General features: G+C 48.9%; 1 protein-coding gene across 3 annotated transcripts in view; it reads left to right on the forward strand.

The window, feature by feature from the left end:
- The window catches only part of ACACA (acetyl-CoA carboxylase alpha), a 1281346-nt gene that overhangs the window by 726424 nt on the left and 539834 nt on the right, over positions 1–15088 (forward strand). For all 3 annotated transcript variants that reach the window (XM_069614682.1, XM_069614683.1, XM_069614684.1), the window contains one exon: positions 7807–7848. In XM_069614682.1, coding sequence (XP_069470783.1) covers positions 7807–7848 — 42 coding nt within the window. The remainder of the gene's footprint in view (positions 1–7806; positions 7849–15088) is intronic.

Genomic DNA, 15088 nt, shown 5'->3' on the forward strand with positions numbered 1-15088 from the left:
TTTACGAATGCGCTTAAGAGCTTATCCGTGCTGCTCAAGCCCACCCAGGATTCCTAGCACAGAGGCCCCTTGCCTGCCAATACAGATCATTGCCCTGGGAGAAGTACTGTGTATGTTTCTAAATCCTCCCCCAGCTGTGATGAAAGTAAGAGTAAAAACGACAGTAAACACAGAGCTTTCAAGTTTCCCAGTTCCATGGGTGAGATCCATTCTCCTTCCGTTTTTGCCTTTTAATCCTGGGATTTGTAGTCCTACATTTGAAATGGAAAAGACTAAACTACAAGTCCCACAGTTTCCAGAGAAACGGACAGGATGGCTTCCTCACACATGGAATTGGGACACTTGCGGGCTCTGTGAACATATTTGAAGGCTTCGAGCTTGAATACGCAGCAGGAACACAACAATTCTGGGACCTGCTGCCGGGCTCCACCAGGCGTTTAGGGCAATGCCCGAATTGCAGCCCCAGTATAGCAGTGAGGGCCAGCTTTTTGGGCAAGTGTGCCAGTTCGAGTTACTTCACCATGCAGCTAGTAGTTTTGATCAGTGTTACTTAACACGTGTCCTTTAAAATGCACAATGTGTGACGCACCTAAAAAAACACTTTGGTACTACGCAAAAAGCTGATCAGAAAAGGAATGAATTGCCATTTGCTAGCGTGGGCCACTTTTTCATTAATGCCCCAGCAGATTTGATGCCCCAGTCCAACCCTTCCTGTGCATTGGCGCAGTGTTGCTTCTCGGTTGCAGTTCCATTAGGCGCCACCCTGGAAGGGGCACTTGCTTCGAAGGGCCTTGTTTCTGGAGGGCATCCTTGCCCAACTACCACTCAAGTCCTTCCTGCTCCTGGAGACCTTCTCCCCTCCCCCTATGCTTCCCATTCGATGCTGGACTTGCCACCAACTTGGGCCGGCACTTGAGTTTGCGTGTGTTTTAATTACACACTATATAATTAGTTCTCAGCATGTTTAGGTGAAAGCACGTTTCTCGAGCTAGCTTCCAATGTTCTCATCTCATTAGGCTTTTAATGCGATTATTAGTATAATAATCAGCTAAGCCTAAATCAGTTGTGGGTTTCCACAGTGCCTGGTTTGCGGGGTGTCTTGATTGGCTAATTTAGGCAAATGATGCCGCGCGTCTTGATGGCGGTTGGCTGATTAGAACGCAGCAGGAGCGTGATTCGCCTGCGTGGGGGGATCACAGTGCCATATTTTGGTTATTACTGAATGGGGGGTGTCCTTCGGCGCGTGCACTGCATTTTTCACACGGCCCGAGAGCCTGTTGAAATGCTCTGGGGACGGGGGTTGTTAGCAAGGGCTGGGGGTGGTATCTTGAAGTGCAGGTAGGTGGTGAGGGGAGGGCTGAGCCAACAGCGATGCCCGTGTTCACTTTCTCGAGGTCTTGCCTCAAGCTGGCTGGCTAAGCGCTTGGCATCTCCAGGTTGCTGCTTCAAGCAGGGTGGACATCCAGATGCCCACTGCCAAGCAGGGTGGACATCCAGCTTCCAGTGGGAGGCCTCCGCTGCAACTGCGCGGGCACCAGTCACATTGGCAACCCTAGGATGTGTGAGTTTGATCTATTCATTTCTTTCCCAAGTGGGAGCATGCGGGGAAGATAGAGTGGGGAAACGTGGCACTTTCATGCCCGTGCTCTAACTGGTCCTGAAGGCATGCAGAGCTGTCTCTCGGGCGCTTTAGGCAGCTACTAAAGGCACACTCATGGCTGTCTGGAGCCGGGGTTCCCAGGAAAGTTCACCAGATCACCCCGGCTCGGCGTGTTGCATGTCCATAAAGCAGGGTTCCTTAGAGGAAGTGGTAATTGGTGGCAGGCTGAGTGCTCGTTGGATATCTAGAACCATGCTCCCCTCGCCATCTAGGTGGACTAAATCTTTTGAAAGCCTCTGAGGAGCTATGTGACGTAAGGCGACATTAATACCCACAGGCTCTTAGAGTTGCAGCCTAGTGTTTGCTTACCAGGTCCTTGGCCCTCCCACTTAGACTTTCTCATGGATCCGCCCAGTGCTTTCACCTACTCTTTGCTAATGCTTCACTTTTCCCTTTTCTCCACTCAGCACTCGCCCTCTACCTGATCCTGGCTTCCAGTATTTCACTCCCACCTCCTCCAAGTCCCTTTTAATGTCCAGGCCACTCCCATTCCCCAGCAGCCCTTTATGTCACTCACTCAGCACTCTTCACTTTCATTGAACTCTTTATTCACTCCTGCCCCCCCTCCACTTCTAGTGAATATCTCAGTCCTCAGTATTCACTTCTTGACTCCCACACACCCTTGTTTCTCTAGCTTCAACCTCTCATCTTCTGCTGCAACTCTTTTTCCATCCCCTAGTCACTCTCGCTCCTTCAGGTCCTGCCTTCAGTCCATTGGTCACTTTTTGCCACCCCTTTGCGTTTCTCTCTATGACCTTTTCCCACTCCATCCTTTCCTCCCTTCTGCGATTCCAGGTCTGTCCACTTATCTTTTAGTTGCCATGCACCTCACCTGCAACTCTTTCCCTCCTCTGATCATACGCAACCTCCTCTGCAGGTTTACGGCTCCTCTGGTCTTCCCCCTTCACCTCACCTGCAACTCTTTCCCTCCTCTGATCATATGCAACCTCCTCTGCAGGTCTATGGCTCATCTGGTCTTCCCCTGCACCTCACCTGCAACGCTTTCCCTCCTCTGATCATTCGCAACCTCCTCTGCACGTCTATGGCTCCTCTGGTCTTCCCCTGCACCTCACCTTCAACTCTCTTCCCCCTCTGATCATACGCAGCCTCCTCTGCAGGTCTGTGGCTCCTCCGGTCTTCCCCTCAACCTCACCTTCAACTCTCTCCCTCCTCTGATCATACACAGCCTCCTCTGCAGGTCTATGGCTCCTCTGGTCTTCCCCTGCACCTCACCTTCAACTCTCTCCCTCCTCTGATCATACACAGCCTCCTCTGCAGGTCTATGGCTCCTCTGGTCTTCCCCTGCACCTCACCTTCAACTCTCTCCCTCCTCTGATCATACGCAGCCTCTTCTGCAGGTCTATGGCTCCTCTGCCCCTGCACATCACCTTCAATTCTCTCCCTCCTCTGATCAAACACAACCTCCTCTGCAGGTCTAGGGCTCCTCTGGTCTTCCCCTGCACCTCACCTGCAACTCTTTCCCTCATCTGATCATACGCAACCTCCTCTGCAGGTCTATGGCTCATCTGGTCTTCCCCTGCACCTCACCTGCAACTCTTTCCCTCCTCTGATCATTCACAACCTCCTCTGCAGGTCTATGGCTCCTCTTGTCTTCCCCTCAACCTCACCTTCAACTCTCTTCCCCCTCTGATCATACGCAGCCTCCTCTGCAGGTCTGTGGCTCCTCCGGTCTTCCCCTGCACCTCACCTTCAACTCTCTCCCTCCTCTGATCATACGCGACCTCCTCTGCAGGTCTATGGCTCCTCTGTTCTTCCCTTCAACCGCGCCTTCAACTCTCTTCCTCCTCTGATCATACGCAGCCACCTCTGCAGGTATATGGCTCCTCTGGTCTTCCCCTCAACTGCTCCTTCAACACTCTCCCTCTTTTGATCATACACAGCCTCCTAGGCAGGTCTATGGCTCCTCTGGTCTTCCCCTGCACCTCACCTTCAACTCTCTCCCTCCTCTGATCATACACAGCCTCCTAGGCAGGTCTATGGCTCCTCTGGTCTTCCCCTGCACCTCACCTTCAACTCTCTCCCTCCTCTGATCATACGCAGCCTCTTCTGCAGGTCTATGGCTCCTCTGCCCCTGCACATCACCTTCAACTCTCTCCCTCCTCTGATCAAACACAACCTCCTCTGCAGGTCTAGGGCTCCTCTGGTCTTCCCCTGCACCTCACCTGCAAATCTTTCCCTCCTCTGATCATACGCAACCTCCTCTGCAGGTCTATGGCTCCTCTGGTCTTCCCCTGCACCTCACCTTCAACTCTCTTCCCCCTCTGATCATACACAACCTCCTCTGCAGGTCTGTGGCTCCTCCGGTCTTCCCCTGCACCTCACCTTCAACTCTCTCCCTCCTCTGATCATACACAACCTCCTCTGCAAGTCTGTGGCTCCTCTGGTCGTCCCCTGCACCTCAGCTTCAGCTCTCTCCCTCCTCTGATCAAATGCAGCCTCTTCTGCAGGTCTACGGCTCCTCTGCCCCTGCACATCACCTTTAACTCTCTCCCTCCTCTGATCAAACGCAACCTCCTCTGCAGGTCTGGGGCTCCTATGGTCTTCCCCTGCACCTCACCTTCAACCCTCTTCCTCCTCTGATCATATGCAGCTTCCTCTGCTGGTCTATGGCTCCTTTGTTCTTCCCCTCAACCGCGCCTTCAATTCTCTCCCTCCTCTGGTCACGCAACCTCCTCTGAAGGTCTATGGCTCCTCTGGTCTTCCCCTGCACCTCACTTTCAACTCTCTCCCTCCTCTGATCATACACAACCTCCTCTGCAGGTCTATGGCTCCACTGGCCTTCCCCTGCACCTCACCTTCAGCTCTCTCCCTCCTCTGATCATACGAAGTCTCTTCTGCAGGTCTACGGCTCCTCTCTTCTTCCCCTCAACCGCGCCTTCAACTCTCTCCCTCCTCTGGTCACGCAACCTCTTCTGCAGGTCTATGGCTCCTCTGGTCTTCCCTTGCACCTTGCATTCAACTCTCTCCCTCCTCTATACGCGGGCTATGGCTCCTCTTGTCTTCCCCTGCACCTCAACTTCAACTCTCTCCCTCCTCTGATAATACGCAGCCTCCTCTGCAGATCTATGGCTCCTCTGGTCTTCCCCTCAATCTCGCCTTTAAGTCCCTCTGTACTTTCCTCCAAATTGTCCCTCTTTTTCTCCCTTTCCAGGCCTCTGTCTCTCATTTGGGCACTTTGGTCACCTAACATCTTTGTACTGGTGTCGCCCCCTCCCGACCCCCCAACGCCACACTTCAGGTTTCTCGTTCCGATCATTCTGTGGCCACACTTCGTCTCTCCTTCAGGTCACTCCCTCTCCTGTGGCCACTCTCTTCCTCCCCTGCTTCTTCTTTCCCTGCCTTGCCTGTCTCACCTTTCCTTCCCTTCACTTCGTTGTTGTCCCATGCCTCATTTCACGGTATCCAGTATAATTTTCGAAATACCATTTTTTTCAAAACAAAAATGGCAAAAAAATTCTGATTTTATTTTTTTTGGTTTTATGTTTCATTTTTGTTTCGTTAGTAAAAAAAAGGTGTCAATAAAAAAATGGGGGTTTGGGGGGAACCCCCCCATCTAAAAAATAAAAAAAAACATTTGAAATTATTTTTTTTCAGCATTTTGGTGTTGAAAAAATGGCATTTCGAAAATGTGACGTTCGAAAATGTCACTATAAACCTCCTCTCACCGCTTCCCATTACTTTAATTGTATTTGCATTCTTGGTGGCTTGTTCACCAATGGCTGCCCGTCTCCCCCCTCCCACCACTGTCTTCAGGACTAGACTGCACTGCCTTGTCCGCCTTATGCTGGCTGCTCTTGGTGTTATGCGCCAGGCTGATGTCTACTCTCATATTATAGTAGTAGCGTTTAATTAGTTTGCTATGGAAGCCAGTTCTCTTCCTGTGAGGGACTGAGTTTGGATGAGGGCGGGCTAGATTGTGGGCATGGGGGGAGCAGGCGATTTTTTTTAGGGATTTCTAGAAGGTCTTGTGTTTCTTTACATCTTCTTGTGACTTCTTTAAGATGAGCAGACCTGGGCTAGTAAACTGTTATTCCCAAAAGTGGACATCAGTACTTCTGGGTTCCTAATCTAGAAGGAGGGAGGGGTCACCAGGTGGGTTAGGGGTAAGTAACATAGTGTAAGAGAACTGTATGCCCATTTCCAGGGAGTTAAGGGGTCAGAAGGGGCCCTACCCTGGCTTGAAACTGGCTCCTGGCTGGTGAAAAGGGGAAAATAGATAAGTGTGAGAATGCGTAAGATGTAAAGTCGCCCTTTTAACTCAAGAAGTGCACAGACAGGAGTATGATTTGGGTTCAGTCGGTCACGATCCTCCACCCTCGCCAACTGACTCCATGCCACCCTGGCTCATTCGTATGTTAAACTGTAAATGTGTGTATTATAGATTGTGGCACCAGGCCTATATTGTGCTAACTATATCTGCTCTCTAGCTTATGCCCCAAGTGTCTGTACCCCATTACCCGCAGTTCTCAACAGCTGGCTGCTGATTCCCAGACACCCCGAATCACTTGCGAAGTTACTCTACCCCAGGACTGCCGCTACCTCCTGTATTCCGACCAAATTGACACCCCATCCTTCAGCGAATACAAATGCAGGCCATGACTGCTCATCTAGTTGCAGTGGCCTTCATGGCCCACAAAGTTATTCAACTGAGCCCTCCTGAGCTCACTATTCCTAATCCGGTTAATTGGCACATGCCTTGAAAAAGACCCCTGTTCGGTCAAAACATGCGTCGGCTACAGTGTTTAATAAATTCACCTGGAATATTAGGCACAAGTGTCTAATGAAAGCACTTATAATCCAACCTCTATGCAAGACGCGGCTCTCATTCATCATAAAGAGCCTAGATGCCTATGGTTCCAGCGCTTGGTTTGAGTGCAGTTCCCTCGCCATACCCAGAGAATTTCAGCCTCATCCTGCTGCCGGCGGGTGCATGGAAAACGTGCAACAAAAAAATGCGTCTCCATGTTTCCTCCGCTCTCACGCTATTTTGGGGATGGACATCTGCTTGCATGCGATGTGCATAAAGGAACTTGCCGGGTGGGTTTGCATACTGCACCTCGACGATTCAGGTGTGGGTGTAATCGTCATAAAGGGTCGGCTCTGCAGCACGCCGCCCCATAGGTGGCGCAATGCACTGGAACCAGGGGAGTTGCTAGGTCTGGAAAAGACCCGGGGCTAAGATGATGTCGGAACTGTTGGGACTCGGGGCCAGCTAGTCTTTTGGCTGTAGCTCCTGAGATTCTATCCGGGGCTACAACCAAAAGATCAGGGGCTATAGCCCCCTTAGCCCCCCCTAGCAACGCCCCTGACTGGAACGACCACGTGTTAGACCATAACAGGACGACGAGCCTCACAAATGGTCATTCTCTGGAACTTGAACGTGGAAATTCAATGGCATTACCCAATGTTTCATGCACCCACCCCCACAAGCCCCTGTTTGCTGCCTCCAGGCTTTGAGCGTGTTTTAGGAATCATAGGGATTCTATGCATGCGTGCAGTGACATTTGAATTGCCTCTTCTTAGGGGGCTGGGGGGAGGTCCTTCCAGAAACATACAGCATGTGTGTGGAAAAACCCCTGCTCCGTGGGCTGGGGAGCCCGAGGAGTCCATGGAAAGTAGTCGGACCTCTGAGTTTGGTGGCATATCTGTTGGAATAATGGCACATATGTTTAGCATTACGAGTGTCAGAGTGGCTGCCTCACTTCCCATTCCGGGAGTCCAGGGGACTCTATTAAGGATTTGGAGAATTTACCACAGGTGGTAATTCTGCCAGCGGCAAAAATTTGGTTATGGGTCAAGTGGAGGAAAAAGCTCAAGCGAAGTGCTCGAGGGTTTTCTTCCACTTTAGCTCCAATCTCGGAATTTGGCAGTGATGGAGTTAGCGCCCCTTTCTCCTGCACCAGCACACCCGTAGTCACGCGTAATTGTCTTTACTGGGAATTATTGGCTCAGGAGAGCAAGTGTGTTTATTCGCTCTCTAGGCGCTAGAGGAGGTTGTGAAGCTGGCGCACTAGGTTGACCTGCCCATTGCTGTGCATCAAGAGCTGTAAGCATAGCCATGACTGTTCTCTGGAACTTCTGCCCCCCTCTCGTCAAAGAAACTCATGTCTTCTTTTTATTTTCAGCGAGAGTTCCCTAAGTTTTTCACCTTTCGCGCCAGAGACAAGGTAAGAGTACGCACTTAAAAAAAATGCTTACGTTATTGTAGACTCTCGTGTTGGTGTGCTGTGGGTGTGTGTGGGGGGGGGGGGCTTCCTGGGGTGCCTGAGGGTGGGAAATGATTGTGCTCCAGTTAGATAAAATAGCTGCTCAGCCCTGATGGATGCTGAGTGAAAGGTATGTTTTCGAGGCGCTGAGTGAAAGGTATGTTTTCGAGGCACCCCACGCACATCATGTTTGTACGTGCCCTGATGAGACTGGATCCTGCAACAGCGCCTTGTAGCGCAGTTTCTGTTTTATAGTGCTGAAAGTCAGAGGTGTTCATATTTCTCATTTTATCTGTGTAATTGGCAGAACTGCGGGGGGGGGGGTGCGTGTGTGTGTATATGTGTTTATGTGGTTGTCTGTCTGTCTCACTGCGCTGGCCGAAGATGTGTCGGGACTAGTGGGGGCCCACTGCAACATGACTTTTGGTGGCCCTCTTGCCTTACATCTGGGCGTCGCATGTAGAGTCAAAAAATAAAAGCAGGTGCTTAATGGCTGCAGATTACCGTGGGTAAAACAGCCAGCAGGGGGATCCCAGTGGTAACGCCGCCAACCGGAAATACTGTTACAGCACTTGTCTGCCGGGTATACCGGCAGATTACAAGTGCCGGTATTCACAGTAAGTCATCGGGCCTCATTACGACCCTGGCGGAATGGGTTTAACGGCGCCGGTAAAGGTGCCGGCGCTGTTAAACCCATTTCACCGTATTACAAGGTCCCCTTGCGGGACCCGCTCTGGACGTCTGGTCAGACCAGACGTCCTTTGCGGGTCCCGAGAGGGGACCAGCATGCTAACAACGGGCACGTCGTTAACGGGCCCATTGTTAGCATGCTCCCCATTCCCATTGAACCCTATGGGGGCTCGAATGGGGATGGTCCGGGTTCCCTGAATAGGGAAATACCGGGCCCTCCAAAGTCGGAATGGCCTGGTATTTCCCCATTCAGGGACCACGGACCCGAGTTTGGAGGCAGCCATGCCCTTATTAAGGGCATGGCTGCCTCCAAACTCGTAATGAGGCCCGGGGTTCATTACGAGTTTTGCGATAAAGGGTTAACAGTGCCGGTAAAGTTCCCGGAGCCGTCAGCCCCTTACCGCCGCATTAGAAGTCTGCTCGCAGGAAAACGCTAAGGATGCCTGGTTTTTACCAGGCACCCTTAGTGGGTCCCGCGAGCAGACCAGGGTGCTAACACCCTATGGGGGCTCGAATGGGAATGGGGATGAGTTCTTTGAATGAGGAATTACCCGGCCCTCCAAGGTCGGAATGGCCCAGAAATTCCTCATTCAAGGAACCCGGACCCGGTACCCGTTAAGGCGGAAGCCATGCTGCTAATAGCGGCATGGTCACCTCCTACCTCGTAATGGCCCCCTAAGTGTCTGTCTGAAAAGAGATTAATCGCTCTTTGACACCAAGGTGCTAACTGCAAGGTGGAGGTGACGGCCTGAGGGCGCCAGCAAAGGCAGGTTGTAAGGTGCGCGCTGGCTGCGCTGGGCACGTTTAATGTCCTGAAATATGTTTGTGTCCCAAGACTGCTGACATGGGGCAACTGCTCGGGGCTCCAGTACCAATTTCAACTGAAAATGTTGAAAGGCTCAAATGCCGTCACTGTGTACATGTGTACGTTTTAAAGAATAGCAAAGACGTTTTCAGGCTGTGCCTTAATACCTAGTATACACGCGTGCTTGCTGCAGAATAATATGAAAAGGCAAAGAAGACTCTAGGCATCATAATTAAATGATAGTGTGTTGCAATACAAATTTGTAGGATATTTTACTTCGAATTGCGCAGTTTCAAGGCTCCATTTAAGTGATTCCTAAGGGAGAGAATCTAAAGGTTGAGAGAAATGGTACACATTGGGAGGAAGTGAAATTCTAGAGGACGTCTTATCATTGGTGATTTGAAGGGGCTTAAGTGGGCTGGGGCTAGCCGGGTGAAGCACCTGCAGTTTCCTGTATGACCAATTCCTCCCTTCTCCTCTACTTACCTCTATCCGGTCCTCAGCCCGTAATGCAAGAGTTGAGCAGCTGAGCACCCACTCCCCTCTTCTTTGTTTTCTCTGTGCACAAATATGAAACGGACAAAGAAATCAGGGTGCACTGCGGTAGATGCCAGTATCATGAACACACCAGGGTGTAACTCTGCCACCCAGCTAACGAACACTTTGTGAATGCAGGAGGCGGGATTACATGCTGGTGTGTTAATGGTACGCTTTAAAGTTTTAAATTATTACCTTTATTTTCATGAATTCTTATTGCACACACAACGGTTTCTGTGTGTGAAGAAGTCACTTTTTCCTCGCATATGAAGCATGCATGCCTTTGCGAAACAAGGAGAAACAGCCAGTTACTTTTTCACACATTATTTTTTGTTGTGATTTCATCAAGAATTGAAAGTGTATTTTTAAGTCCCATGTTTTAGCCATACACTGAATTGCATTGTGGTGTTTGTAGTCCCCCATTCAACATGGCTCCCCATAACAAAATATGCCCCCCCCCCATATACACAACAACGCTCCTACCCATCAATACCGGGAAGCCAGCAGCATTCGCTGAGGCACACTGCAATAAACCCTACTCCCCCGAAGAAAAACAATACTTCTACCCACTAAATATCTCACAAATGCCGGCAGCTTTCTCAAAGGCACTCCACAACAAACTTTCACCCTTGCAGTTGTCCTCCCTCTTCTCCTATCATCCTCCTCATCCCCCACACGCTCCCGCGTCGGAACTCGCGCCGGTGCTCGGACTTTCGCTCCAGAGAGACCACAAAAATAAGGAGACCATGCTGTCCACATTGGACAAAGAAAAAGAACGCGCAGCTGAACTACATCAAAGCATACAGTATGCATGCCTTACACCACGTCTGTGGACACAGGCCACAGGCACGGCCATCCATCCCTGCACCATAGAATGCAGTTATGGCTATGCTATTCTGGTCTAGCAGTGCACATAGCCGTCCACACTGAAACCCCTGACGTACCTCAACACCTCTGCCAATAGCATACAGTGACTACCAACGAAAATAAAATTCGGTGTAACTGGGCACACATCCAATCTTCAGCAGTAGCACTCTATCCTAAATCACCAACAGCGCCCACCCACATGCCTGACCTCTGGGCTGCTTGCCGGAGCCTAGCCAGCCACCTAAATCCTAAGCCGGCGAAGAAAATGCGCACAAGCATCTCTTTATCTAAACTCTTAAAACCTCATACACATTGACAGTGGTCACCAAGGGCTTTCCAACCACAAATCGCATTGAGGCCATAAAAATGGGGAAAAAGCACTATATAAATGACAAATACAATACAATGGCGGACATAAAGCTACAAATAATGACTTAGAACTTTCATTTCTCACACTTGAAGGGAGAGCAAACATAAGCAAGAATGTACCAAGCAGACCATGTTGGGATGTGTGCGTAGCTACATAGGGCACATCACTCCTGAGCATTCTCTTCTTACTTGTGCATTGTTGGGCAACACCCATCACTTAACCCACACCCCCAAACGAGAACATCCCCCCAAAACTCCTTTCTTTTTTCACCACACTTATTGGGCTCTCACCAGGCACGCCAGTATAATTGGCGCCCTAGGAGCATAAATATGAATTCAAAAGTAGTCCAAGGAACATTGACAGTGTTTGTATTTTGTATTTATTTATGATTTATATAGTGCCTTAATCCAAAGCGCTTTACATAAGAAAGTATGAAAACAGTACAATATTGTGAGAAATTACATAAAAGGCCAAGATTAACCCTGCTGGATAAGATGGATTTTCAACTATTTAAAGACTAGACAGTGATGGACCGTAGTGAAAGAGGAAGAGCAATCCAATGCAGAGGAGCGAGAAGAGAGAATGGGCCTCATTCCGAGTACGGCGCTAACCAATGGCGCTATTAACACCTTGGTTGACGCCGTACCCGGACCGGCAGCGCCTTGGTGGATGGCGGAATTACCGCCCCATTCCAAGGTTGGCAGGGCGGTAATTCCCCATTCACCAAGGCTCTTCCCCATTCCCAAATGAGCCCCCATAGGGCTCAATGGGAATGGGGAAGATGCAAATAACGGTGACCGTTCATTACGGTCACCGTTATTGGCTTGGAGGCCCCTTTGCGCCCTCGACTTTAACACCTGCTCAAAGCAGGCGTTAAGGGCGAGGGCGTAGAGGGAACTCGGAGTATGGCGGTAAGGGATTACCGCCACCGGTCTTGTTACCGGTGGCCGCTATCCCTTACCGCCATTCTCGGAATGAGGCCCAATGTACGGAAACGTGACTGGGCACAAGGAGGGGCTGGCACTATAAGACGAAATTGAGAGCCAGAACAAAGAGGTGTATAAAATGAGACAAGCAAGGATACATAATCCGGGGCAAGACTTAGTGATTTGAAGAAAAGACATAAGAAATTGAATTTAAATTGAGCCTGGAAAGGGAGCCAACCAAGAGTGAGAAGAGCAGGGGAAATAGAATCCTGTGGAGTCAAATAAAAAGCTACACAAATAGAGGCATTGAAGACAGATTTCAGAGGAGCAAGACGAGAAACCGGAAGGCCAAAGAGTGTTGTGTAGAAGAGACGTGAAAAAATGTAAGAAGAGTGTCATCAGCATAAAAGTGATGTGATGGGCCAAGAGAGGAAATAACCTTAGCCAAAGACGAAGAGTAAAGAGAGAACAGAAAATGTCCCAGAACCGACCCTTGTGGGGGCAAGAGAGTGACAGTGTGAGGTGGTACCTGCCCAGGAGACAGAAAATGTCTGCTGCGATAAATAAGAACCAAGCGAGGACAGAACCTGAAAGGCCAAAGGATGAAAGAGAGACTAATAAAAGTGAATGGCCCACAGTGTCAAATGCAGCCGAAACATCCAGTAAGATGAGTAGAGAAGAGTGTTTGGAATAGTGTTCTGTGACTAATGAGTTTAGAACTGACAGAAGAGCGATCTCTGCAGAGTGCATGGGGTGGAATTAGACAAGGCGTTCAAGTAGCTTAGAGAGATAGGGAAGAAGAGAGATTGGAGAAAAATTTGAGGTGAGATAGAGTCAGTAGAAGGTTGAGTTTAGGGCCCTTTAGGAACGTGCATGCAATGCATGGGTTCATAGAATAACTGAGAGTCCATATTACCGAACCAACTCAGGAAGATGGCAAAGTACTGTTATATTATCAATTATCTAAAATAGGGAGTTACAACGAATACTAACGGACGTACGATTGGTTTCTCTCAACAATCTTTTTATAAAAACAAGATTATATACTCAAAATACATCAGAGGTGACATCATATTACAGGGCAAATAATGAAAAATCTACTGGGGATCGGGATAGGCTTAAGGGGAACATCTAAGTACACATTATATAGGAACTAGTATTGTAATTGGCTGCCCACTGTCAGGTGGAAAATATATGCCTACCTCTAAAACATGTAATCTTAAAAACATAACATACACGGTTTCTCATTGGTCTTCAAACTATAAGGTCCTTTGTTATATGTACCTCTACAATTGGTTGGCACTCTTGTGCCATACCTGGAACATTTGGTTCATGTAGAAGCACGTAAGCCCAGACCCAGGTGCAAGTAGATGGGGCCTCACTCTACCTCTCCACCCAATTAGCCCAGCATCTCTCATCACCCAAGCCTTCTGCCGTGAAGATTGTCTTTGAACTTGACCTTGCAAAGTATCCTCGTCTCTGGGAATACATGGGAGTGTGGGCCCTCAATATGGTTGTTCTAGGACTCCAAGTTTGACTCTGTTTTCAGCCTTGGCTCACCTGACAGCAGACCACACTTTGGTCCATTTTGCAGGTTTTAAATATCCTAAATGAATAAAACTTGACACTCTTGCTGTTATTTCTTTGCACTTTAACAAGAGATGATTCATCCTTCGCACATTCACTCCATTCCAGAATAGAGAGCCGACCGTGGCTGCTTCAGTCTTAACTTCAGGCCAGACAACCTCGCTTTGCAGCTTCACTTATTCAGCTTATTCTTACTGCGACACAATTTGCCCTTTCTTCTTCATGGGTCCTGGCTTACTAAAATTCATGATACCGATGTCCAGCTTCTATACAGTGGCGGCTTCGCCTGCATTCTATTCACTACATATAGCCAGCTTCTATATTGAACAGTTGATTCGCTGCAGCACTTTGTGCATGTGTAATCTTCTTTTTTGCATTTATAAGTTCACTTGACTCTTAACATCGTCATTAGTTTCTGTAGGATCCATACAACATCTTCAGCCAGTATCGGGACGTTGTACATGTCTCTTGTGATGTCACCAGCTTCTTTCTTTACTCGTTTCTCATATTCCTTCAGGGAGTTTCCTCCCTCGGATTATTGTCCCTTTGGGATACATTTGATAGGGTTGTCTCAATGGCTATCTTCTTTTGAATATACGCTGCAGTATTTTTCTCAGGCATCCAACATATGGGGGTGTCTAAGGGCGTGGGGTTTCCTGCAGAGGCACGCAGCTGCTCCTCTACAGGTTATTTTTCAAAATAGCAATAATAGAAGCATGCTTGAAAGAAGAAGGAAAAACAGAGGTTTAGAGACAAATATTGAAGAAAGATGAAAGGTAAGATATGAGAGACGGATAGACTTTAGAAATAAGAGTCGATGCAATAGGGTCCGTAGGAGCAGTAGTAGGATGGGCACGGGCCAGCAAAAGGGAAATATCACCATCTGTGATGAAGGAAAAATGAGAGAAATCAGTAGTAGGGAGCAAAGCAGGAGAAAGGTGAAGTGCAGGACTGGAAGAAGAGAAGGAGGCGATGGCAAGGCGAAGAGAAGCCACCTTAAAAGAGCAAAATGAAGCTAAGTTAGAATCCGATAACGAAGAGTTGAGCAAGTGATCGGAAGTAGGAGGAGAAAGAAGATGAGAGTTTGAAAAAGTCATCATGGGTGAGATGATTGTGTACAGAGGGGATCGGAGAAATAGGATCGTTTAGCAGAAAGAAGGCAGTCGTCATATAATATGTGATATGAAAAATAGGAATTCAAGTCAAACTCAGGCCCCCCTCTGCCCAGTGTCTGTTCTTGGAGCTAATGGGCACGTGTGAAGATGTCCAGGAGAAAGGATGACCACCATGTCCCCACCAGGTCCCCACCATGGCTATGACTAAATTAGTCAACGTGCTCCAGTTGTCCTTTTGCCAGACAGCATTTTATTTTGAATCTGGTCCTGAATGTTTTGGATTCCACTGAATAAGACATTCTCT

The sequence above is a fragment of the Ambystoma mexicanum genome, chromosome 9 (genome assembly GCF_040938575.1).
Source record: "Ambystoma mexicanum isolate Mex_15411 chromosome 9, UKY_AmexF1_1, whole genome shotgun sequence".
In the NCBI taxonomy this organism is placed as follows: Eukaryota; Metazoa; Chordata; class Amphibia; order Caudata; family Ambystomatidae; genus Ambystoma; species Ambystoma mexicanum.